This window comes from Castor canadensis, chromosome 10, assembly GCF_047511655.1.
Source record: "Castor canadensis chromosome 10, mCasCan1.hap1v2, whole genome shotgun sequence".
Lineage (NCBI taxonomy): Eukaryota > Metazoa > Chordata > Mammalia > Rodentia > Castoridae > Castor > Castor canadensis.
Genome location: NC_133395.1, coordinates 4,292,256 through 4,315,469, shown reverse-complemented (window position 1 = coordinate 4,315,469; position 23,214 = coordinate 4,292,256). Strand labels below are relative to the sequence as shown.

Genomic DNA, 23,214 nt, shown 5'->3' with positions numbered 1-23,214 from the left:
AAGACAACTCTTACAATTATTTCCTTTTGGTATAAAGTAGTTACTTTTGATGACAGTGAAACACTTTAGAGCTGCCTTTGGGTTTTGTCTGGTGGAAGAGAGCCTCATTTTACAAAGCCATCTGTTCACGGTGCTAGCTTGAAGTGGAGATCCCAGGACTCCGTCAAAGCCAGCCACGTTTGATTGTTTCCTTTGTAAGTTTAATTCAACCTCATACCCTGAGTGTCTGTCTGAGATCATTTGTGGCGTGTAAACCCACGGTCCTGTCTTGTGAATAACTCCTCGATCTTGCTCAGTGTAGCCGGTGGAGGGCCCAGGCTGGGTTAAACTAAGGCGGCTGCACTCGCAGGTAGCGTGGGCGGCGCACACCGCGTGTGTCCCCGGCCCGCTCCCGCGGTGCCCCGAAGTGTCAGTGTGCTCAGGGCCCACACGGCCCGGCCCGGTCTCCAGCGGTCATCTCCCGGCTGCTGGGCTCGGAGAGAGCCGGGGTTCCCCAGTTCCACACTAGCGCCACTGTGACTGTTAGTTTATTTAACTTGTGAGCTCCAGTGCACGACCTCAGTTGGGCTCTAACGATGGGAAGCGACGACTCCAGAGCCCAGTTTTGACCTGAAGCTGCCCACACTCTTGAAAAATCAACCAACAGTAAAAAACCTATGAAATTTCCTCTGTACGGGCAAAAGAGGGCGCACGGGGCAGAGAAGGGCTACAGAAGAGGCGAGGAGCTGCAACTACGCAGCTCCGTACCATTTGGTGCCAAGGGGGTTGCCAGTGAAGCTAAGCAAACTAAGTTTCCAAGTCCTCGTGAGGGGTCCTAACATGTTCCTATAGGCTGGTACATAAAAACTGGAAAAAAGAAAGATAAAAAATTGTGCATTCCTTCTTTTTACCAGGGCCCTCCAAATTGTGCAAATTCCGGCCTGCACCTGCCTGGACGATCCACTCTGGCAGCGTTTTCAATTCTGGAACCGAGCTCAGCACCCCGTCAACCCCAGCAGACAGGTGCACACTGCGTCCATCCAGTGACCGCTAGAGACCTGGCTGTGCCTCTCGCGTCAGCCCCGCAGCCTGGGGTTCAGTCAGCGCGAGGTCCTGGGGCGCCGAGGTATTTTGCCCTCCTCGGCCACCGTCGCGCAGCTCCGGGCCGCGGCGCCTGCGCATGCGCGGGAGGCGGGCCGGGTTCCCACTGGCAGGAGGAAGACGGAGAACAGGTTATGTGGGAGCCGGCGGCGGCCTTTGCGGGCGACACCCGAGCGCGGGCCGGAAGTGGACCGCCGAGAGCCGCGTCGCAGGAGCTCCGGGCTAGACGGTGGCGACGGCGGCAGCCCCTCGGCTGGCGGAGGACGATGAGGAGCGACGGAAGCGGCGCGGGACGACGCTGCTGCGCGGCGCCCGCCTTCCTGGCCGCGGCCGACTGCGCAGCCTGCCCGCGGGCCTGAGTAAGTGCGGCGGGGACGCGGGGCCGTGGGGACGCGGGGCCGTGGGGACGCCGGCCGCGCCGCCCGTCACCTCCCCTCCGGGCGGGAGCCCGCGCACCTGTGCTGGGGACACGGTGTGCCGCGGACCCCATGCACCTGAGCATGGCGAGGCAACTAGGGCCAGAAATGGGAGACTCCCGCCCTTCCCCCCCGCCCGCTGCCGCCGCCGCGACAGCCACCAGGTCGCCTCCCCCTCCCCGCCGTAACCGGCTTAGACCCGGCCTTCCCGTGGCAGGAAGTCCGGGGGTTCGATGCAAAGGCATTAGCCGTGTGGTACCAGCACCAAAACAGTAAGTTTCTCGTTCCACAGCTCCCTGCTCGTGTTTACCGTGTAACTGCAGAGGAAGGGGCCAGTGCACCGGCTTTCAGCCGGGACGTTTGGGTTTCAGCCCTGCTCTCTTCTCTCCCGCGGCATGAATTCACAGTCCTTTGCCTGCCCGCGTAGGTGAATCGCGGACCCTTCGCTGTAACGTTAAATCGTACCCTGCTGTGTAAGAATCCACGTTGCCACGGTTACCATACTTAAGACTTCAGCCGGTCAGTCACTGTTTTTGCTTCAGTGGTACTAGGGTTTGAACTCAGAGCCTCGCACTTGCTAGGTCTTCTCTGACTTGGGGGCCACACCCGCAGTCCTTTTTTTTTTTTTTTTTTTTTTTTTGCTTTAGTTATTTTTCAGGGATTATCTGTGTTTTTGCCCAGGCCTCAGAATGAGATCCTCTTACCTTTACCTCGTATGTACCTGGGATCACAGTTTATCGACTGAGATGGGGGTCTTGCTGACTTTGCCCCAGCTGGCCCGGAATTGCCATCTTCCCCAACTCCATCTCCCAAACAACTGGGATTGCAGACCAAGCTCTGTGCCTGGTCCCTGCTCAGTGATTGTTAGTAGATGTTTGCTATGTGCCAGGTACTGCTGTAGACTGAAAGTACAGAGTAGAATAACGTGAAGTCACTGTCACCAAGGAACTCAAGCCTAGGACTGGGTTAATTACTCTGCAATAGTAAGTGGCCCTAAGTAAGTTATCACAATCTACAGAATAGAGAATGGCTGGCGGTTGGGGTTGGGAGGAGTTAACAAGTAAAGCTTTCTGGAGGCTCTACCACCTGAGCTTTGTTTTGACAGAAAAGTAAATTATTTCCTGTGTGCAAATAGAGTAGCCTCCAGTGAGTCATTTCCATCATTGGACCTTAGTCAAGTAAGACTCCTGGTTGTATTAATTTCCACTCACTCTGCTGGGGTAGCTAATGAAATACTTGAATTTTTATCTCATAGATATAGCTGTATTTGTTAGCAATCTTACATTTGATCTCAGTATTTCAATTAAATGTTTCATATTTAACAACATGAGAAAATACATATTTTGAGCAGCCAAGGGAGTTGGCAAAAGCTACCTAGCTATTAACAGACCACACCCCAAAACACTGTCTCCTTTCTTCTAAATCACAGTGCCTTCCGTTGATAGTTAATTCAGAATGATGAAAGCAAGCTGACTTCTACACCTGTACCTACAGGTAACTCTTGGCTTACTCCCTCTGAATATGAGGATTGTCTAACCAAGGTGTCGTGTCCATGGGCCAGCAATGGGACATTAACAATAGGTACAGGAAATGGTAGATCTAACCCTTTTTGTAGTTGTCTGCCTCTTGTCATTTATCTCAGGGGAATTTGTTTCTGTTTCTCTGATTTCATTAATTTAGAACTCATTTAATTATTTCTCAGAAATTCGGAAGTCTTTCTAATTGTTGTTTCAGGAAAGTCTGTGGCCCTTAAATACCCTTTTTTACAGTAGATGCCTAAAAGGTTCTAGTTCTAATTAAGATATTTTTCAAGGAGAGACTTCCTGATACATTATTACATGTTACATTACTGTTTCACATACATCATAACTCCTAAATCCCCTTGAAAAGGCATGGTATTTCTAGGGCACAAATTGCAAAAAACTTTTTTAAGAGCCAACCTGAGAAAGTAGATACTTTAACACTGGTGTCCTATAAGAAATAAGCTCTAGTTCATATGTTACATTCTGAAACATTGCCCATTTGTGTAAGTTTAAAGCTTCCTAAATTTCAATTTCCATCTACATTCTAACTCCAGTGTTTACGTTTTTTAGGGTTGTAGTTTTCTTACTGTTGTACCATTTTCTTGCTTGCAGGTTTTTGTAATCTCAACAAACTGACTGGCTTCCATAGTGACAATAATCTGTCATGTTAGTTTTTGTCCAAGATGACTGTATTTTCCAAGTCCTCAACATTTCAAGAGGAAAACACAAAGATTTACTGAGTTTCTGCCTGATATAATTACCAGTGCATCTGCTCCTGGAGGTTTAAAATACTCTCTGAACCATCCAGCTGCCCTCCAACACCTCCCAAGGCAGTTACTGTTCATTTGTCTCTGGGACTATTAATACACGTTTTCCCTGTTGACAGCGTGTGGGTAACCGCGAGGGAATAGGCAGCTCATTCTGTGGGTATCCAGCACACTGGAGCAGCTATTTGAGTTCCCATTTCAGCTGTGCAGCTGGCACGGCTTCTTGACTTCCTGGAGCTTAGCAGATATGTTGATGAAAGAATTCTGAATCTGAGTTTTCTAGAACTTGAAATGTGATTGAAAGCTATGAATTACCCAGAATAATTAATGAGCACCTCGGGGTCTTCACTGTCCCCTGGGAGGTGGACATGAGCAGTGACCCATGAACTTACACTTTACAGTCTTCACTTGAACCTCAACGTTATTCTGTCACTATAGGCATGAAGTTTTTAATGTATGAGAGGTTTGTGTTTTGGCACCTACTTTTTGCTATATATAATGCTATAGTGAATGCTTCTATAATTCTACAAAGAACCCAAACTTCTCCTTACATTATCAATTTAAGCACACTTTTTACTTGTATTTTTAATTGTTTAACTGCTCTTATTTTTATCTACACTGTCTTTGCCAAGTATGTATTTAGATTATGCTGACTACTTCTAGCTCCTGTGCATAATTGTGCTAAATGATTAAAAATAAGTGACACAGGCAGCTGCTTCATAAAAAGTAAGAGAGACTCTTAATCCTCAAATTGTGCTTTGTCCTAGTTTTAAAAGGCTTGCTTAAGTTTTAACTTGGTTTCTATAAGTAATCAAGCTTAAGTAAATCCAGTTACAGTACCAAATTATGTTGCAAAGGACCTGTATTTAAGGTTCTGATTTTTATCTTGCTATATTTAAGGACCGTTGTTATCTCTAATTTTCCTTGTTCCCTCTGTAACTAAATAGTCTTGTGTTAGACATGCTGTGTCTGTCTCCTGAGAGCTATCAAGTACATGAGGAGCTACCTGAGAACAAGGACTATGGTATATTTATCATTTTGAATAGCTTATAGCAGCTAAGCACTAGGATGTATATAGGAGGTGTCTGCTCATACTATTTGTGGCATTATCTTTAATCTTCGAATATTGTAGTAAGACTTATTGGACCCAATGAACCATTGCTTCGGGAAGAGGATGGAACACCAACTGTGGACTTTCCAGTGGGCTACACTGTATTTGACAGCTGCCTTGGGGGCCTGCAGTGGTGTTCTGGGGACTCAGGTCACTAGGGGTAGGCATAACTGATGTTAAATTTTATTTTCAAAGAATCAGTTGATAAAATAATTTTTTAAATTGTTTTCCCTAAAAATGGAGCCATTTGTTATTTCCTAGGAGCATGTGTACGGGATCCAGGAGGTGATGAGTGGAGGTCCTCCGAGCATGGCCAGTGCTTAGGTGATTTACCATTCAGCTAACACTGCTGACCAACATGGATAAACTTTTGTTTTTATTCTCACTCTTAAATCAGTTGATGTATACCTGTGTGGACTTAAGCTTAAAGACAGAAAGCATGGAGCAGTAGTGGTATTTACACCAAGTTGATTAAGACGGTAATGGTTCACGAGATGTCCGTTACTGTACCTATAAGGTGCAGCACCATCATAGTTGTTACCCAGCATATCAGAATGCTGATACGTGAAGTTTGATACGTCAGAATTATTCTTTCAAAAGCAACTAATCATAATTACACCTATTTTGTCTAAATATTATAGTAAAGATTATTTCTTGAGCTGCTTAATATCAACATGATACCTCAAACCACTCATCAAGAAAGCACAAAATTATTTCTGTGGTGGATTTTTATTCAGATATAAGAATTTAGTGTAATATATGTGTTTTAATACTGTAATATGTAATTAGTGACTTTGTGATAATGTGACACTTAATTTTAGTGTACATACTATACATTGAGCCTCAAAATCAGACCTGTGCTTTCAAACGTGTATTTGCTTACGTGCCATGTTTATTGTTCATAATTAACGTAATAAATGCAGAACACTGAGTGGGAGAAGGATTAGTTTAGTTTTGGGTAAGTTGAGTGTCAGTGAATCTCTGGGTACTTGAGGAACAGTTAAATTGAGATTGTAGACTGGGAAGAATTCTGCACAGGTATGATAGCCATGAGAAAGGATGGGGTCACTGAGCTTTCTGTTGTTGTGCCAAAATACTTGAGAAAATCATCTTGTAAAGAGGAAAGTTGTATTTTCATTTATATTTTGAGAGATTTCAGTTTGTAGTCCCTTCACCTGTTGCTTTGGGCCTGTACCAAAACAATAGGTGATAGCAGGACCACCTGTGGGGGGGCACTGCTCACCTCATAGAGGTAAAGTGAGAGAGGAGGGCCAGGGTCTCAGTGTCCCTTTCAAGGGCATGCTCCCAATGACCTCCTTTCTTCTAGGCCCCACCTCCTGAAGGTTTCACCATGCCCCAGTAGCACCACAAACGGGACACCAAGCCTTCAGCAGGTGAGACTTTGGGGACTGTCCAAATCCAAATGATAACAAAAAGTAACCCAACAGACAGTGGGCAGAGCGTTGTAAAATCCTGCATCTGGGGATTGGTGGATACTGGGGGAGGAGTGAAGCGTGACCACCACTTTGGGGTGGGGTGTTGCATTGTCATGGAGACAAACCCAATGTATATAATGGCAAATGGGGGGGTTCCGCTTTATGAGAGGTTGATGTTGGAAGTCACTTGCCAGGTTCTCAGTGCATGGATAAGGAGTTAAGTGGGAATAGTCAAAGCCACAGATTGATGGGTTTTAGAGATGTTTGATATGTGAGATCAGGTCAGATAATATGGCAAAGGCATAGATGAGAAGTCAGTTAGTTACTCACTTCAGATATTCACATAAGGTTAAAATTAATAAATAAGAGTTTACTGACTGTGTCTCTGTGCTCTTCGTAGAACCAGTTTTAATGACCCTTCCCACTAAGCAGCTCTTCTGGTTGGCAGAGACTGACTTTGAGTAAACTCATCATTTCTCTTGATTGCTTATGGTGCTAAGATGTTATCAGCAAATGCATTTCGGCATGCAAAGAACCTGAATCTTCTCTTCTGATGACACATTTCATAAATGTTTTGCCACATAGGACATACTTTAAGGAATAGCAAATTACCTCACTCATCCTGCATGATCAAGTGTTGGGGTCAGCTGGACGTACTGCACTTTTTAAGACCCAAATACCATATGGGTACCAGCCCGTCCCTGCTTTGTTAAAAGATAAAAATTAGAAATCCATGTCAGTGTCCAGTGTACCCTTCCCAGGTAATAGCTCAGGGCACGTGAAAGATGACATGTGAGTAGGAGTAGTTCCTACCCTGTTTAGCTGCTTCCTGCCCCTCAGAAAGCAGTGTCTTTTGTACTAGTACATGGCAGAGCACCAGGCGTTCAACGAAGGACAAGCTAATTACAAGTAATATCCCATTCAGAGAAACCCTTATTACATCTACCCATTGGCATATGTTCATACCCCTTCACTAGCCTCTTTATGCAGATGTAGCTCACCAGTAGGAGTCTTTTCACCCCACAAACAGTGTTGCTTAGAAACACAGTTAATATCTCACCTTTATCAGGTTTCCAGGGAAACAGTGCTGAGAGGTTAACTGGAGGTCACTTTTATTTGGGAAAAGAGAAGAGATTTGTTAACCCTTTAATTTAGCAAAATGAAAATAGAAAACTCACATAATGCTAGCTTGTAGCATCTGTGCCATTGAATTTATTAGAGACCGTTCATTTTCATTTACTATCATAACATCAGGGTCTGTTTGAAGTTGTTATAACATCTCAACAGATGGTTCCTAATTGTGCTTTGTTCATATTGTCATCAAATTTAGTAAATAAAAACATCCTTCCTGCAGTAAGATCTCTTGTACCAATTCCTCAAAGATCATCTTTGAGTGGAGGTATAATAAGGAGTCAGAAGCGCAGGTATTATTGACAGATGGACTGAGGTGAGAAGAAGGCCATCTACGAGCAGAGGTTCCATTCAAACCCAGCTATATTTGAAGCTTTCTGTTTCTGGTGCTGAAAGAGTTTTTGTTAATAAGAACTCTCATTTGAAAACTCAGTCACCTCATCACTGATTATCTTTACAGGAACACTTTGCCTCCTCCTTTTTCTAGATTTTCTTGTCTCAGAGGTGCTTAGTACATTCTGATGTTAATATTAATTACACTGAAACACGGAAAGTGGTGATCAGTAGTCAGTCAGAAGTACTCTTCTAGCTACAAAAGAAATGAAATTAACATATCTCTAGCATCTACGACTGCTTTTGTTTATTCATTTTATTACTGGCCAGCCTTATATGTAGGCATTAAAAAAATTCTTATTTTATTGACAAAAACATTTACACCAGAAGTAGGTGACAAATACAAAGTTACCCAGCAAAGACTAGAAAGGTGATTTAATTTTAGAGTGCTATTTCCTACTGTGTCACCAAGTAGGTGATCTTTGAATTACTCATCTTTGATACTTGTCAGAAATGATTGGCTTGATGTGAAAAACAGTAAAATTTTGGCCTCTTTTACTTAAGATATAAATAGTATCTTGCCAAATATATTTGTGTATGTGTGAATGTGTGTCATGTATGCATGTGTGTGTGTGTATATACATGGTGAGGTGTGTATATGAATGATCCCCAATTTTTGTAATCCTAATCATTGAACCAAAATTAATATCACTGTTACTATTGTTTTTGTTTTGTGGTGCTGAGGATCAAATCCAGAGCCTTGAATGTCCTAGGCAAGTGCTCTACCATTGTTCTGTGTCCCCAGGCTCCAAACTGTTTTATTTTGATGTTTAAAGTTAATGCCATTTGTTTGGTTTTTTTTTCCACATTTCAATAATACAGCTTCTGTGCACAAACCAAAATCATGCATGTATTACTTGTACTTAATAATGAAGTTCAGTAAGCATTCAATGGGAAGTTATGTACCCTACATATGTTGTTGATGCTTGACTACTGCAAGGAGTATAAGGTAACCCTTAAGCTGTTGTCCAGTAACTGAGATAGACTGCCACACAATATGGATATGTAATGTAATGTCTTTTAATCTAATAAATAGCTACAGTATTCACCATTGTTTATCACTTCTAAGCTTACATTTTTATTTTACCTGCCATGTGTGCTTTTCTCTTGGTTTCTAGTAGTACCCTGCAATTAAACTTGCTGCCCTTGGGTGGCAGTGTTGATATCTGGGAATCCAGAAAAAGTGCTGTGGTGTTGGTTTATGTTTAAAAAATTCATTTGAATAAAAATTCAAATATGAAAACCTGTATTTAGTGAAAAATCAGATTTATTGAATCTTTCAAATCATTGTCTCTATAAGCAACCTAACTTAATTTAGTGATGCCCTTTGAGTGATGAAATCTGATTTCGTAGTGAGATGCCACACTTATCAGCTTATGGCATACTATAAACTTTTAGAAATCAGTCATTAACAGCTCTTTATGAAAATTAAGAGTAATTTCTTTATGCTAGCCTTGCTAGTACGTAGAAGGTAATTTGATTTTGTATTCTTGAAAGTTTAGTAAATGAGCATATGTAGCTTAATGTTATACAAGAAAATTAGTAACCTGACCTGGTACTCTCCCATTTTTAAGTGTGCATAAATTTCATTTGATAACAAAATTGTTCTCGGATAGTTTTTTTTTTCTTATTTTCTATACATCAGTTATATGCTTCGGTAATCTTTACAATTTTTCTTTGGTTAGCCATCTTGCTTCATTTATTTCTGGTTCTCAGAGAACTTCTGTGCTTTTGTTTCACAGTTAGCTCTGAGTACGCATTGCTTGTTATTACATCATAGGACTCTGTTGACCCCAGTGTGTGACACTTCAGTGAGGACTATGTGAAAGATACTCTATATCTCATGACATTAGCAACCTGAAATTTATTTTGAGTCTGACTGACGTGAGAGACATTATTAAACTTCTTCTCAAAAAATGACACAATATTAGAATCTGTTGATTAATTAAAATAAATTAACCATGAAAACCTTTAGGAAGTGTTTAAGTGGTTTGTTTAGTTATATTTTTTTCTATAGTATAAGAAGGTAATTAACAATAAATTATTGGAAATTAGCAGTCCAGGATTGGTTGGTTTGCTAGGTTAGAACCTGTTGTCCATGTCTTTCTTAGTACAGTTGGTCTAGATACACATAGCTCACAGTGGATGCAGCATGAGGTTTGGAGTCCTGCCTCTTTGCTTCCTGGCTCTTCTGCCTAGAAGCTGGCCATATCCACTTATACCCCTCAGCTTCCATCTCCTTGGAAGTAAAATGGGGAATGGTATCAATCTGTTTTTCTGTCCGATCAGAACAAATCAATGAAGGTATCTGGCAGTAAACGAGCAGTGTGTATGTTAGTCTACTAAGCAGTATGTTAGTCCACATAAGCAGTGTGTGTGTTAGTCTGTATAAGCAGTACACATGTTAGATCAGAGATTCTTGAGAACTGAAGAACTACAAGGGGAATTACAGCAGCCAGTGTCCTGGGTAGAGAATATAGGCTCCCAGGATATTGAGCTCATTACAGCATAGATCTTACTTTTAAAATAATTGGCAGATGATAATTTATTGATGTTCTTTCTCCTCTCTCTAGGATACTTGCGGAGAGCTACAATGGAAAAGTCCTGGATGCTGTGGAACTTCATTGAAAGGTGGCTAGTAGCTGTGGCTTCCTGGTCTTGGGCGCTCTGCCGCATCTCTCTTTTACCTTTAATTGTGACTTTTCATCTGTATGGAGGCGTTATCTTGCTTTTGTTAATATGCATATCGATAGCAGGCATTCTGTACAAATTCCAGGATGTTTTGCTTTACTTTCCAGAGCAGCCATCGTCTTCACGCCTTTATGTCCCCATGCCCACTGGCATTCCACATGAAAATGTCTTCATCAGAACCAAAGATGGAGTGCGTCTAAATCTGATTCTAATAAGGTACACTGGAGACAACGCACCCTACTCCCCAACTATAATTTATTTTCATGGGAATGCAGGCAACATTGGGCACAGGTTACCAAACGCATTGCTTATGTTAGTTAACCTCAAAGTTAATCTTTTGCTTGTTGATTATCGAGGCTATGGGAAAAGTGAAGGAGAAGCAAGTGAAGAAGGACTGTATTTAGACTCTGAAGCTGTGCTAGACTATGTGATGACTAGACCTGACCTTGACAAGACAAAAATTTTTCTTTTTGGCCGTTCCTTGGGAGGAGCAGTGGCTATTCATTTGGCTTCTGAAAATTCTCATAGGATTTCAGCCATCATGGTGGAGAACACATTTCTGAGCATACCACATATGGCCAGCACTTTATTTTCATTCTTTCCAGTGCGCCACCTTCCTTTATGGTGCTACAAAAATAAGTTTTTGTCCTACAGAAAAATCTCTCAGTGCAGAATGCCTTCTCTTTTCATCTCTGGACTCTCTGACCAGTTAATCCCACCAGTAATGATGAAGCAACTCTATGAGCTCTCCCCTTCTCGGACTAAGAGATTAGCCATTTTTCCAGATGGAACTCATAACGACACCTGGCAGTGCCAAGGTTATTTCACTGCACTGGAGCAGTTCATCAAAGAAGTAATAAAGAGTCATTCTCCTGAAGAAATGACAAAAACTACATCTAATGTAACAATTATATGATGTTCCCCATTTTGGATTAATGCATTGTATTTTAATTTGTGTAGAATGATAAAGAATGTTCCTTTTAGAAGTGTGTTATGTCTGTACTTGTCTGAAGAGTGACATTAAGCATTGAGAGGACTGCACCACTCCTTTGTGATCACCCAAATCGCTTTTATGTTCCAAGAACTGTAGCTCTTTGATTACTTCATACTTTTTCATCAGAACTTTCAATGTTGCTATGTATCCACAACTTTACTTTACTATGTCAATCAATATAATAGAAATTATTCAGGAGTTTCTTGTTGCTTAAGTGGTGTATTCTGTGTTACACTTGAGGTCCGGGAGGAGGTAAGTGAACAAGAAACCTTGGGATGTTACTCCTTTAGTAAATACTGGGACAATCATGGTAAGAAACTTAGTTCTGTAACTGCATTTTTCAACTTAAAATGAAGTGCATGATGGTGTTTTACTCCTTGACTTATGCAATGCGATGTTTCTGATGTAAATAACACTGAACATATACCAATGTATATGGTACCTGGGTTATATAGCTATTTTTATGTAAACTCTATTTTGTTTTGGGCAAGAAGTGAAAGCGAAGCCTGTGTTCAGGTCATCATTGGATTTTGCTCTGATGAGTGCTGAGAACCAGCTTTTTCTTAAAAATAAATGGGACCCTGATTTCCAATGTAAATGTACCGTGTTTTTGTTAGGTACAGTCTGGATCCTGGCGTATAGAAATAGAAGTTTAGATTTTTATTGCAGCTTTCCATTCACATTTGAACTTTTTAACATTTGTAATTTTGGTGGCAAAGAGAATTTTAGCTTCTGTCAATTTTGTAAGTCCTCAGCTAAAACACTAACAGCAGTCATAGTGAAGAATAGAACTTGGCTAAGAATTAAATTAGGAAGTCTTGTTATGTGATTGTACATACTGTTTTCTGAAATTCCTACGTTTAAGTCCCAGTGCACAGGGTATATCTAACCACAAAAGCAGGATATCATTTATTGAACTGTTTTTAAATCTAAGTTACAAAACAAAAGCAAAAAGGTAAAAGAAAATGTGTTCTTGATGTACTCCAGTTGCTCTCCAGTAGAAAAGCACCAAGACAGTTTTAGGAAATCTTATTTCTCTCGAATTTACATGTGAAAATGAAGGAATTCTAGAGCCTTTTGACATAGAACCTATGACCAACTTAACAATTAAATGGCAGTGGGTGAGGAGGAGTAGTTAGATGTATAGAAAAGTAAGAAAAATCTTACTGAAAGAAGCCCCTTGAGACTTACAAAATTATCTTAGGAAAATACAAGTAACGCAAAGTACTGTGCCAACTTGTTTGAAGCAAGCCTCAAAAGTACCTGTAATGAGCTCTGCACATCATTACTCTGCTTTCACATACAATATTTTGAATATTTTAGATATATTTGTTGGCTTTCTGCAAGCAGCTAGAGTAAGGAAATAGTCAATAATCTTGACCTTAATTTGAAACCTTTTCCATGGAGATAGGGCTAGAAGCACTTTTGCCAAATAGCATTCCTAAAATTCACTTTATGCCAGGGTTTAGAAAGAGTAAATTATAGCAAATATGATTTCTAAAGAAGAATGGTTTTCTATAAATTATTAATTGTAAAAAGTCTTGTTTTTTACAAAGAGTTGGTAACTCATCATGGAAGGTGTATTTTGTATGTATAAAATTCACTGCAATTAAAGGCTACTTTTCATCTTGTCACTTTGCTATGTAGAATGACTATCCTAAAATAGTAATATGTTAAAAAGGAAAAAAATAATAGAACAAGCAATAGTATATTTAGAGATGAGTTTCCGTGGCACAGCTTGTAGGTGTGTCCTGTTTTGGGTGTGCACAGTACTACAACAGAGGGCTTTATGAACTTTAGTTGTCCTTGTGCTGATGAAATAGGAAAGCCTTTTTTCACCAGTGTTTTTATGCTGCTTTTTCCTTTTCATTCTTTTTCCTTTTTCCTTTTTTTTTTTAAGTAATTCAGGTTTATAGTCTTTTTTTTTTTTTTTTTTTCTCAAGCCAGGACTTAAGAAGCAGAGCACTTGAGTACCATCCCTGTCTTCATTTCCCTCTCAGAAAGCCTTCACCTGCAGCAAAGGCAGGCAGAGGCTGTGTAGGGTTATGGACATCTTTCTTTGCCAACGTCTGTGATTCAGACTATTTTTCAGATGAGAAAGCGTGCAAAATAAGCTCATATTGCCAGGGTCCATGAAGCCCCTGGCATCATTTTTTAAAATTTTCTGATTTTGTGGCCAGAACTTTTGGTCTTAGTGAAATGTGACTTCTGCATGAGTCTTCCCTTTGTTTTGGTCACACTTCCCGTGGGGGTGGAGTGTGTGCATCTTGCACGTTAGTTTCTGGCTCATGTATGCGACTAGAGAAATTCAGGAATGAATTTTAAGTTAGATACGGTAAATTTGGAAGTACTAAAACGATCTTTAAAAACATCTACAAGCCCCCATTATTTTAAGGAAAGTTATTGGTGTGAAGTGTGTGGTGGGGGGGGGCACTGTTTTTTGTTCGTTTGTTTTAAAAGGAATCCTGCAAATTAAGGGAAGAAATAATTTCTGACGGGTGAAAGAATGTCAATAGGATAGAAACCACTGGACAGGAAATAGTTACCTTGTGAGGCTGGTGAGAAGGAAATTGCAAAACCATTTAGACAAAAAGCCATCCTCACACAGTAAATGACCAGGCACTTGACATTGCAACTACCTTATGTTTTTGCAACTAATTTTGCAAAGTTGATATTTTCATTAAAATACTGTTCTGAATTTTGTCACAGAGCAGCTTAAGTTCATGATGAGCTGTAGTCACTTGATAATTACAGAGTACAGCTTCGCTAATGTGTCACAAGAGCAATTCTAGTGCAGTATTGCTGAGAATTTTACCACACGATGCTTCTCATTTATTATATTTGATTTGACTCAGGTGGAAATAGGTGTGGTGGAATTAAATTATGAAGTCCATATTTGACTATTATAAACTATCTTGCAAGCTCAGATATGTAATAGTGACTTACCGAGTCTCTTCTCTCCTTGAAGTTAGGAGTAAGCTTGTGAAGGATGTCACAGAAATCACTTTCCCATTGAGTGGGAACTTCATGACTGAAGTTCTGAGATACTCTGATCTTCACCTAACTCTTTTACTTATTGTTTGATAATTATGAAAAAACTGTGAAAGGAAAAATTAGTCATAACCCGTTTGGATTATCCACTTGAACTTAACGTACTTTCATGTCACTCAGGTAAAGTTTGGGAATGACAGCACAGGCATCTATTTTTAAAATTCGTAGGGTAGAAAATGAAAAGCACTTCTGTTTATTCTTACCATGTACGTGCATCATCTAGCTAATCAGAAACGGTATACTCCATTGTATGGTGATGTACTCAGTTCTCCTAATTCTAGTCATTATGTTTTTGCCAAATGGCACAAATATACCTCCATTTATATTTTGTATCTTAAAACTAAGATTAAAAATAGAACTATGTATAATCGACACTTTCTTAACAAAGTGCCATATATACATATGTAATGGGTGTGTGTTTAACATTATAAAAGAATTTGTCAGTACAGCATATACTGAAAAGTCAAGTTATTTGCAACATATTCAAACACATTCATGATAAAATAAGTTAGCCCAATTTCATAATGTGAATCATATTTTTGTTATCTACCATATTTTATTTGAAATAGTAAAATTTTATAATTCAAATTTGAATGTCATAGTACATTGTGTGCTAACTGGCAAGCAAACATTTACATTTATTTTTTTTTACAATAAATTTCTTTTAAGATATACTTTCTATTTTTCTGTACTGACATATGCAATAAATTGATACATTAAAAGTTTGATTAATGTCTTAAGATAGTTTGTATTCAGTCTTTTTAAGGATTTTCTGTTAATGTAAAGCCTATCATAGGACATTAAAGTTTTCCTCTGATGGTTAAATAAAATGCCTGAGTTTGCACTGAAATTCATGAATTTCGTTCTAATGGTCTGGACTAAAAGTAGAAGTTCGATTTATATTTTCCCCAAGAGTATTATCCTCCCATGTGCATTTAATTTAGTCCCGTTTAAAATGCTCTGTATATGAACCACTAGTGAATGCTGGGCACCAAAGCATTCCTTTAGTTAAATGGCTCTAGGAATGAACAGATTTTGACTTCATTGTCATGTTGCCTTCAAATTTCATAAAGTATTTTTCCAAGAAACTCGCAGGTTGTTTTTTGTATTTCAGTTAATGGCTGAGCTTACTCAGCCTTCACTGGTCTATAACCTGCTTTCCTGGAACAAGGAACATCATCCTTGGCTACTGTCAGCACAGGGGTGACTGAAGGTATGTCTGAGCCTTTAATAGCAAGAAGAAGACCCTCTTATTGGAGACCATCTTCCTGTGGGCAGGTCTGGTGGGGGGGGTGGGCTCTCGTGTTCTTCCTGGAAGGTCACAGGTGGGTCTGGTGGGGGGTGGGCTCTCATGTTCCTCCTGGAAGGTCACAAACCCAAATCCCAAGGTGAGGTAGATACCATTTTCAAGAAAACTTCTTAGGCGCCCATCTCACTCACATTCTTCATTTACTTCTGTGACATCCTGGAAAGCATGAAGTTAGATCTGATAGAGAATGTAACTTCTGCCTTCCTGAAGAAAAGGCATGGAGAACTAATGTTTTGAATGCCTACAAAGAGAAAGCCTGTGTGTTCCATGTGTTCATCTCACTGAGTCCTCACTAAGAACTTTGGAGTCAATTGTGTCCCATTTTATTAAAAAATGGACTCAGGTCAAGTAACATGGTCAAGGGTACCCAGAAAGGAGCCCAGAGTGACAACCAGACCTCCCATTCTGAATAGAGAAAACAAGCATGCATTTTTTTCATTTACTCAATAAAATAAGTTGAAAATTTTTGCTCATGTTGGAACAGGTTTGAAATATTAAAATTGGGATTAGAAATGGATAGTTCAGGATCACTTGCAAAGAACTGCTGTGAACTAAAAACTACATGTGTGCAGTAAAGTACGTTTTCTTTAAAGTAGTTAAATCTGTGTTCCTGCAGGAAAATCTAGATGCTCACCTTGCTTACAGCAAGGAATCTTTTTTTTTTTTTTTTTTTTTTTTTTTGTGGTACTGAGGTTTAAAGTCAGTCTCATGTTTGGTAACAAGGTTTACTACCACTTGAGCCACTCCACCAGCAAATATTCTGGGAGTCATCTTAAAGTGACTCCTGATGCTTTTGGAAGTGATCTTGCTGTTTCTTTTGCCAGTAAGATTTATTTTCCCAGTCTTCCCATTGCTATCATGCAAGTCCCTGAAGTTATTTTATAATAGCTAACATTTTTACTGAGTACTTACTGTATACTAACTATTGTTCTGACATGCTTTATCCATTTAGTGCAGCCCAGACTGGCCTTGAACTTGTGATCATCCTCCCTCAGCTCCCAAGTGCTGGGGTCCCAGGCATGCCCTTTACCAACAGGCTTATCATTTATTCTTAACTGCATAATCTGCAAATTGGTTCTAACCTCACGGGTTCCACACCTCAATCATTACTGCCAGGAAAAGTCCAAGGGCAGGCAGTGGCTGCATTTCTCAGTAGACTGAAATCAAGCTCCCTGTCCAGAGTTCCTTGGCAAACTGAGCTTGACCTTGTTGCAGAAGATATCTTTGTCTTTTATGAATTGAGCTCATGGCTCTTCATTGACTCATGCCTGGGTTTTTCCTTCTAGATGGAATGCTTCCTCACCTCTCAAAGCCTCTGAGTCCCAGACTCAGATTCATGCTATGTCTCAGCAATGACTTTCTCCCATTTCTGAATACCAATTTCCCTCAAAAAGCATTCTGTATTTTGATACTTGCTTATATCCAATTCTTTTCTTTATTACATACTGTCTTCCTTTGCACCAACCCAAGATCTGACAGAACAGTCATTCTCTTGTATCTTACATAGATATAGATAGTGCTAAACACTTTGTACTCACTCATCATCAGCTTAGCCCAAGCTTTCACTGCTTAAGAAAAGATACACAGAGGCAATTATTGTAACATTTTATGTTGCTTAAGGGTTCAGACCTGGACCTATAATAAACAAATCTGGAAGTTAAATACAAACAAATCCTAAATCAATTAAAGTAGAAAAGTTGGAAGTTACCCATGTGATTACATCACTTCTCAGAAAATAAAAGGGGTGAGCTTTATGCAAGTCACAGGTCACTTGTGGGATCTAGCTTAAGCTGAGCAGAGAAGGAGACAAAAGTGGAAATACACCCCCGGAAGAGAGGAAGCAGGGAGGGTGGATAAGGGCTGTGCAATCAGTAATCCGAGCAATAGCCACTCAGAAGAGAAAGGCAGGAGGGGACCTCAGGAAAGCCAAAGAAGCCTTACCATGGAGAAGTCTTACTCGGAGTGATAGTAATTAGGTCCCAGCTTTTGAGTTTTTTCTCCGCTCCTCTTTGGTCCTGTACCTGAGACTCCCTTTCAAAAAATGTATTGTCAGCATCATCATAAACTTTGAAATAAAAGAGATGTCACTGACAGGAGTTAATGTAACCCATTAGCATTTTCCTTGGCCCTTCTCTCTGGGACATATTCCCTGAAGTATGAGTTTAGACTCCTTTGTACAAAAATAATGCCTCCCAACACAGGAATGGTGGCAGGGCAAGTGTAAAATCCTTACAGACAATGTTATGAACTGAATGTGGTGTCCCCCAAAATTTGCATGTTGAAACCTTAACCTCCAATGAATGATATTGGGATAATTAGGTCACGGGGATGGATAATGACAAAGATTGGTGTCTTTTGAAAGGAAGAGAGCTAGCTCTGTCTGTGCCATGTGAGGATACAGAGCTGTCTGCAAGCCAGGAAGCAGGTCCCTTACCAGACACAGGGTGTGCAGGCACCTTGATCTTGGACTTTCTGGCTTGCAGAACTGTAAGGAATGAATTTCTGTTGTTTTAGCCACATAGTCTATTGAATTTTGTTCTAGCAGCCCAAATTGAATAAGACAGGAAATGGTTGCAATTCTTAAGAGTGGACTTGGAAATGAATAAGAACTAATTTCTTCAACATTGAAGTCCTCCATCCTTCCCTTTCAATTGCTGTCTTTCACCATTATTTAGTGTTTAGATATAGCTGTCATTGACATCTTGAGTTACAGAAACTAGATTGTAATGGACCGTTCCACCCACAGCATTACAAATTTCATGAATGTAGAATGATTCTCCTCAATAGAGAGACCAATGTACTGAACACGTACCTCGACTTGATAAGCAGATAAGCAGTGAAAAGTTCCTGGTATGTAGTAAGTACCCACTACATGATGATGACATTGTTGGAAAAGACACGAATGCCTTTGCATTTCAGAGACATTCTCCAGGGGCAGAAAGCCATTACACCTCAGTAATGTTGCAAACACTATGTTCCCAAGCTCACAAAGGCTGAAGATTGCAGGTCAAAAACTAATCTAAGTATTAAAGTCAGATAATCATGATGGTCAGACCAAGTATAAGTGATAATTATGCTTATTAAACAGTTGTCGAATTAGAACAATCATTTTTATAAAGAAAACAATCACTAAAACTTTGTTTACATGACATTTTGCTTACAAGACAGACAGGGTACAGGCTAATAATATTTATGCTTTTTTATTCAAAGAAAAAACACAAGTCTTTTTCTGGGTGGATTCTGACTTTTCATACAAAAAGTCGCTTCTTATTTAGTATATGTATATCACGTGCCTTAATTGTTTGTATTCTGTTTTTAAGGTGTACGGCTAATTGAAAATATAAACCTTTTGTGTTCTAATAGTACAATTATTTCCCTTGTTAGAATAATTATTGCCACTTGGAGCCTCAAATTCAAGAAGGCATATATTATTGAGAATGCATTGCCTTTTTTTCTTACTTATATGGATAAATCCGGAAGAAGAGAAAGGCTGAAAACAAAACTACCTGAGGATTTGTTCATAAGAAGGTCATTTTAGCAAAGTTTGTTATCTCCTACTGAGAAATGGAAAGAGGAAAGAGGTATAATGGAATGTGGGAAAAGCACACACCTAGGTTATGACGTGGCTTATAGAGTAGCCTGCTTTTTGATCTTCTTTGGGACTAGAGTCCTGTGGCATTTTATTGAATTTCCTTCCTCGGTACATACCAGCAGTCCTTCAATTCTGTCCCTCTCTCTACTTCCTTATTCTCTTTATTATGTTTTCCTTTGTTTCTTTTTTTCTTTAATAATCATAAACTTACAGAAAAGTGGGGACTACAATGTGTTAGTTTGTCGTTGCTGCAGTAACATACCGAGAGAAAGAAAGATGGAAGGTTTACTGTTGGATTGTCTCTGAGGTTGCAGTCTATTGTCTGCTGGCTCCATTGCTTTGGGACTGAAGTGAGGCAGAGCATCATGGTGGAGAGAGTGTGATGGAGCAGGGCTTCTCACCTCACCAGCGGCTAGGAAGTAGAGAGAGTAAGAAGACGGGTCTGGGGATAAGATACACCCTTCAAAGTCACACCCTCAATGACCCTCTTCAATGATGCCCCATCTCCTAAGAGTGCAGTTAGCTTTGAACTTACCCACAGGTTACCTCACAGCACCTTCATTATCCAATGACCTGTCAACAGTGCCCCCATCTGGGGACCAAGCCTTCAACACATGAGACTTTGGGGGAGATAATTCAAATCATAACATACAGTAAAAAGAACTTTCTCAAATCATTTTGTGAATAAATTCCCAAACTAATTCACCCTAACCAATGAGCAGTTCAGTGGATATTACTGAAACCTTTTCATAAGCACACAATGCAGCCATTAAAATAAAAAAAAAGAACAGATACATTATTATTCTCTGATCCTTTTCAAACCCTGCCTTTTTTCCCAATAATGGCCTTCACAACAAAAGGATTCAGTTTTTAACCATAGGTTGTATTTAGTTGACATCTTCATAAGTTTCTCTGTTGGCTGACCAATAGCTCCAAAGATAGAAGGTTTTAATACTTGGAATCTGTATATGACCTTACAAGGGAAGAAGTTTCTTGCAGATGTGATTCAATTAAGGATCTTGAATAGGAAGAGTACCCTGGGCTATCTGGATAAATTCTTAATCTAATCACAAGTATCTGGAGAGAAGCAGAGCAAAGAGAAGGGTATGTGATAATGAAGGGAGAGATTGTAGGACAAAACCACAAGCCAACAAAGCCAAAAACCATGAGCAGCCACCGGATCTGGAAGAGGGAAGAACAGATGCTTCCAAGAGCCTCGGAGAGAGTATGTTCCTGCTGACACTTGATATCAGACATCTGGTTTCCAGAACTGACAGGGAATGAATTTCTGTTGGTTTAATCCTCCAAGGTTGTGCTAGCTTTCTACAGCTTCCATAGGAAGCTGGTACAGGAATAAGGTACAGGTACAGGAAAATAAGGCATTGGTGTAACAATTAAGTATTGGTTAAAAATATGGAAGTAGCTTTGAAAGTGGATAGTGGATAGAGACTGGAAGAATGTTGGGCAGCATTGCTAACAAAGTCAAGATTACTTTGACAAAATGGTAGAAATGTCATCAGGTGCTTCTAACAAGGATTCAGAAGGAAGCGTGGTAGAGAAAGCCTACATGAATTTAATAATTTGGAGAGAGGTGGGTCCATAGTTATCCAGCGAGATAACATGGAGCCTCTAATTTGAAGATCACTGGGCTCTGACAAAGGGCTGTTCTTCTCAGGTCTAATAAGAGGAAGACAAATTAGAATTGTCTGTTAGGACATCAGCAAGTATATGTTACAAGTCAGGGAATCTGAAATTAAAGAGCATTTGATCTCATCTCTATTGCTTCACATATAGAATTAGAAATTTAAGTAGAATTTGTGGCAAGTGTGACTTTGTAGATATTTTCATCCATCTTATAGGATTCTCAATATAATTATACAGTTCATCATTAGAAGCCAAGATATAAAATGTTTCTTTCTTATCTGCAAATATGGTTTATGTTTCTATCAAATGTTACAGTTTCCTCTTAGACTCATTTTATTCAATGAACTTATAATTGAGCTGCTAGAGAAATTGATTCTTTCTTCCACAACTTAGGAAGGTTTGTGATTTGGGAATGATATTCCACTGTTTAGAGCCTTGGTTTTCTCATATGCAAAATGAAAGTTTGGCTCAGTTGGGTCCCACAGACCTTCCCTCCAAGGGCTTTCTATGATTCTGAGTGTGTGGATCTCAATCCACTTTATATTCCCATAATGTTGGTCAAAAGCACAGGCTGTTACCTTATATGTATTTACCTTGAATAAAAGATCATAATCACACTTCTGTACTTTATGGATAACTGCAAGTTAAACTTTTATTTCTACTGCTCTTTACTGAGTCATATAGAATGAAAGACACTTTGTCAGCAATGTTTAAATATATATATGAAATGCTATGAGTCTCACTTATGAAAGAACTACACATTCTCCTATTTTACATGTTAATTGAATATTTAAATTATAGAAGGTTCTCATGGACCAATTACAACAGCAACATAGATATCATCAACTATGTTGCACCTAACTTGCATTTATGGGCCAATTTCACTAATAGCACTGTTCTCAGTTCTGGGAACAAATCCCATTACTGACATGGATAACAGACATCAGATATTATTATGCAATAGTAGTAAAAATACACTATATTAGTAAATCTCCTTATTCCTAAGACATAGCAATATATTCAAGTAATTTAATGAGTTTTTTTTTACTCAAGCTACATAAACTATACACACACACATGTAAATATGATACATGGAAGAGTTAGAAACAAATCTTTAAGGATAGATATCATATTTATGCTGTTCAGAATAAAGCACTCAGGATCTGCTTCCTGGGTGGCTGAGCAAGCCTTTTTTGGATTCATCTGTCAGTCTTATCCTAGAGCAAGGAATAGGATGGAAATCCTGGATAATTTTTTTTTTAAGGCTTTTGTCTCACCAAATGAAGAATAACAAAAAATAGGAATTATTTTTTAAATGAACCAAATGGGAATGCTAGTGTTAATAGCTGAAGTGAAACACTCCCTAGATAGGCTTTATGATAGACTCAAACCGGCAGAAGAAGGCAGTAGCAAATGTTAACATAGATTTGTAAAAACAGTACAGTCTGAAGCACAGAGGAAAAAAGATGGAAGAAGAGTGAACAGGGCCACAGAGAACAGCAGCAATGTAAGCATAATGAGAGTACCACAAAGAGAGGAGCAGAAAAACAGCCAAGACACCAGTGGCTGAAAACTTCCAAACTTTGATGAAAAATACCAAAGAACATATTAAAGAACCCCAAGTAGGATAAGTCCAAAGTAACCCACATCTAGAAACATGATAACAAAAATCTTAAACGAGAAAGTACAGAGAGCAGCAAGAAAAATCAGTTCATCAGGTGGAAGGAAACTGCGAGTTCAACAGCTGACTAAGTCATTAGGGTAGTGGATGATGGGAGCAAGGGGACCTGGTGCCCTACAGTGCTGAAAGGAAGCTGCCACACTGCTATCTTATATTTGAAAAAACACTTGTAGAAATTCAGATGGAGAGGCTGGGCATACTGGTGCATATTTATAATCCCAGCACACTGGAGATTGAGGCAGGAAGCTCAGGAATTTGAGGCCAGCCTGGGCCACACAGCAAGACCCTGTCTCTAAATAAGCAAATAAATTAGTTAATTGAAAGAAGAAAGAAATGAAGGTGGAATAGAATATTTCTAGAAATGAAGGCAGAATTTATTGTTCAGACCCATCTCA

At 39.7% G+C, this 23,214-nt stretch overlaps 1 protein-coding gene across 5 annotated transcripts; it reads left to right on the top strand.

Annotated features, from left to right (window-relative positions):
- Positions 1-397: 397 nt before the first annotated feature.
- Positions 398-15,321, top strand: Abhd13 (abhydrolase domain containing 13). Of its 5 annotated transcripts, XM_020184000.2 has the most exons (4): positions 2,139-5,057; positions 5,159-5,221; positions 6,225-6,291; positions 10,431-15,321. In XM_020184000.2, exon 4 carries the CDS (start codon positions 10,451-10,453, stop codon positions 11,462-11,464), a length of 1,014 nt encoding a protein of 337 aa, XP_020039589.1. In that variant the 5' UTR covers positions 2,139-5,057; positions 5,159-5,221; positions 6,225-6,291; positions 10,431-10,450; the 3' UTR covers positions 11,465-15,321. The 5 variants fall into 5 exon arrangements, 4 of the variants coding, with proteins under 4 accessions (XP_020039587.1, XP_020039586.1, XP_073899106.1 ...); XM_020183998.2 differs by lacking the exons at positions 2,139-5,057; positions 5,159-5,221 and adding an exon at positions 1,165-1,439; XR_012436139.1 differs by lacking the exons at positions 5,159-5,221; positions 6,225-6,291; positions 10,431-15,321 and adding an exon at positions 398-1,439 and having other exon boundaries at positions 1,789-5,152.
- The last annotated feature ends 7,893 nt before the right edge of the window (positions 15,322-23,214 follow it).

Excerpts from the sequence above, each read along its gene's own strand:
- Abhd13 (XM_020183997.2), top strand. The coding sequence starts at position 10,451 with ATGGAAAAGTCCTGGATGCTGTGGAACTTCATTGAAAGGTGGCTAGTA.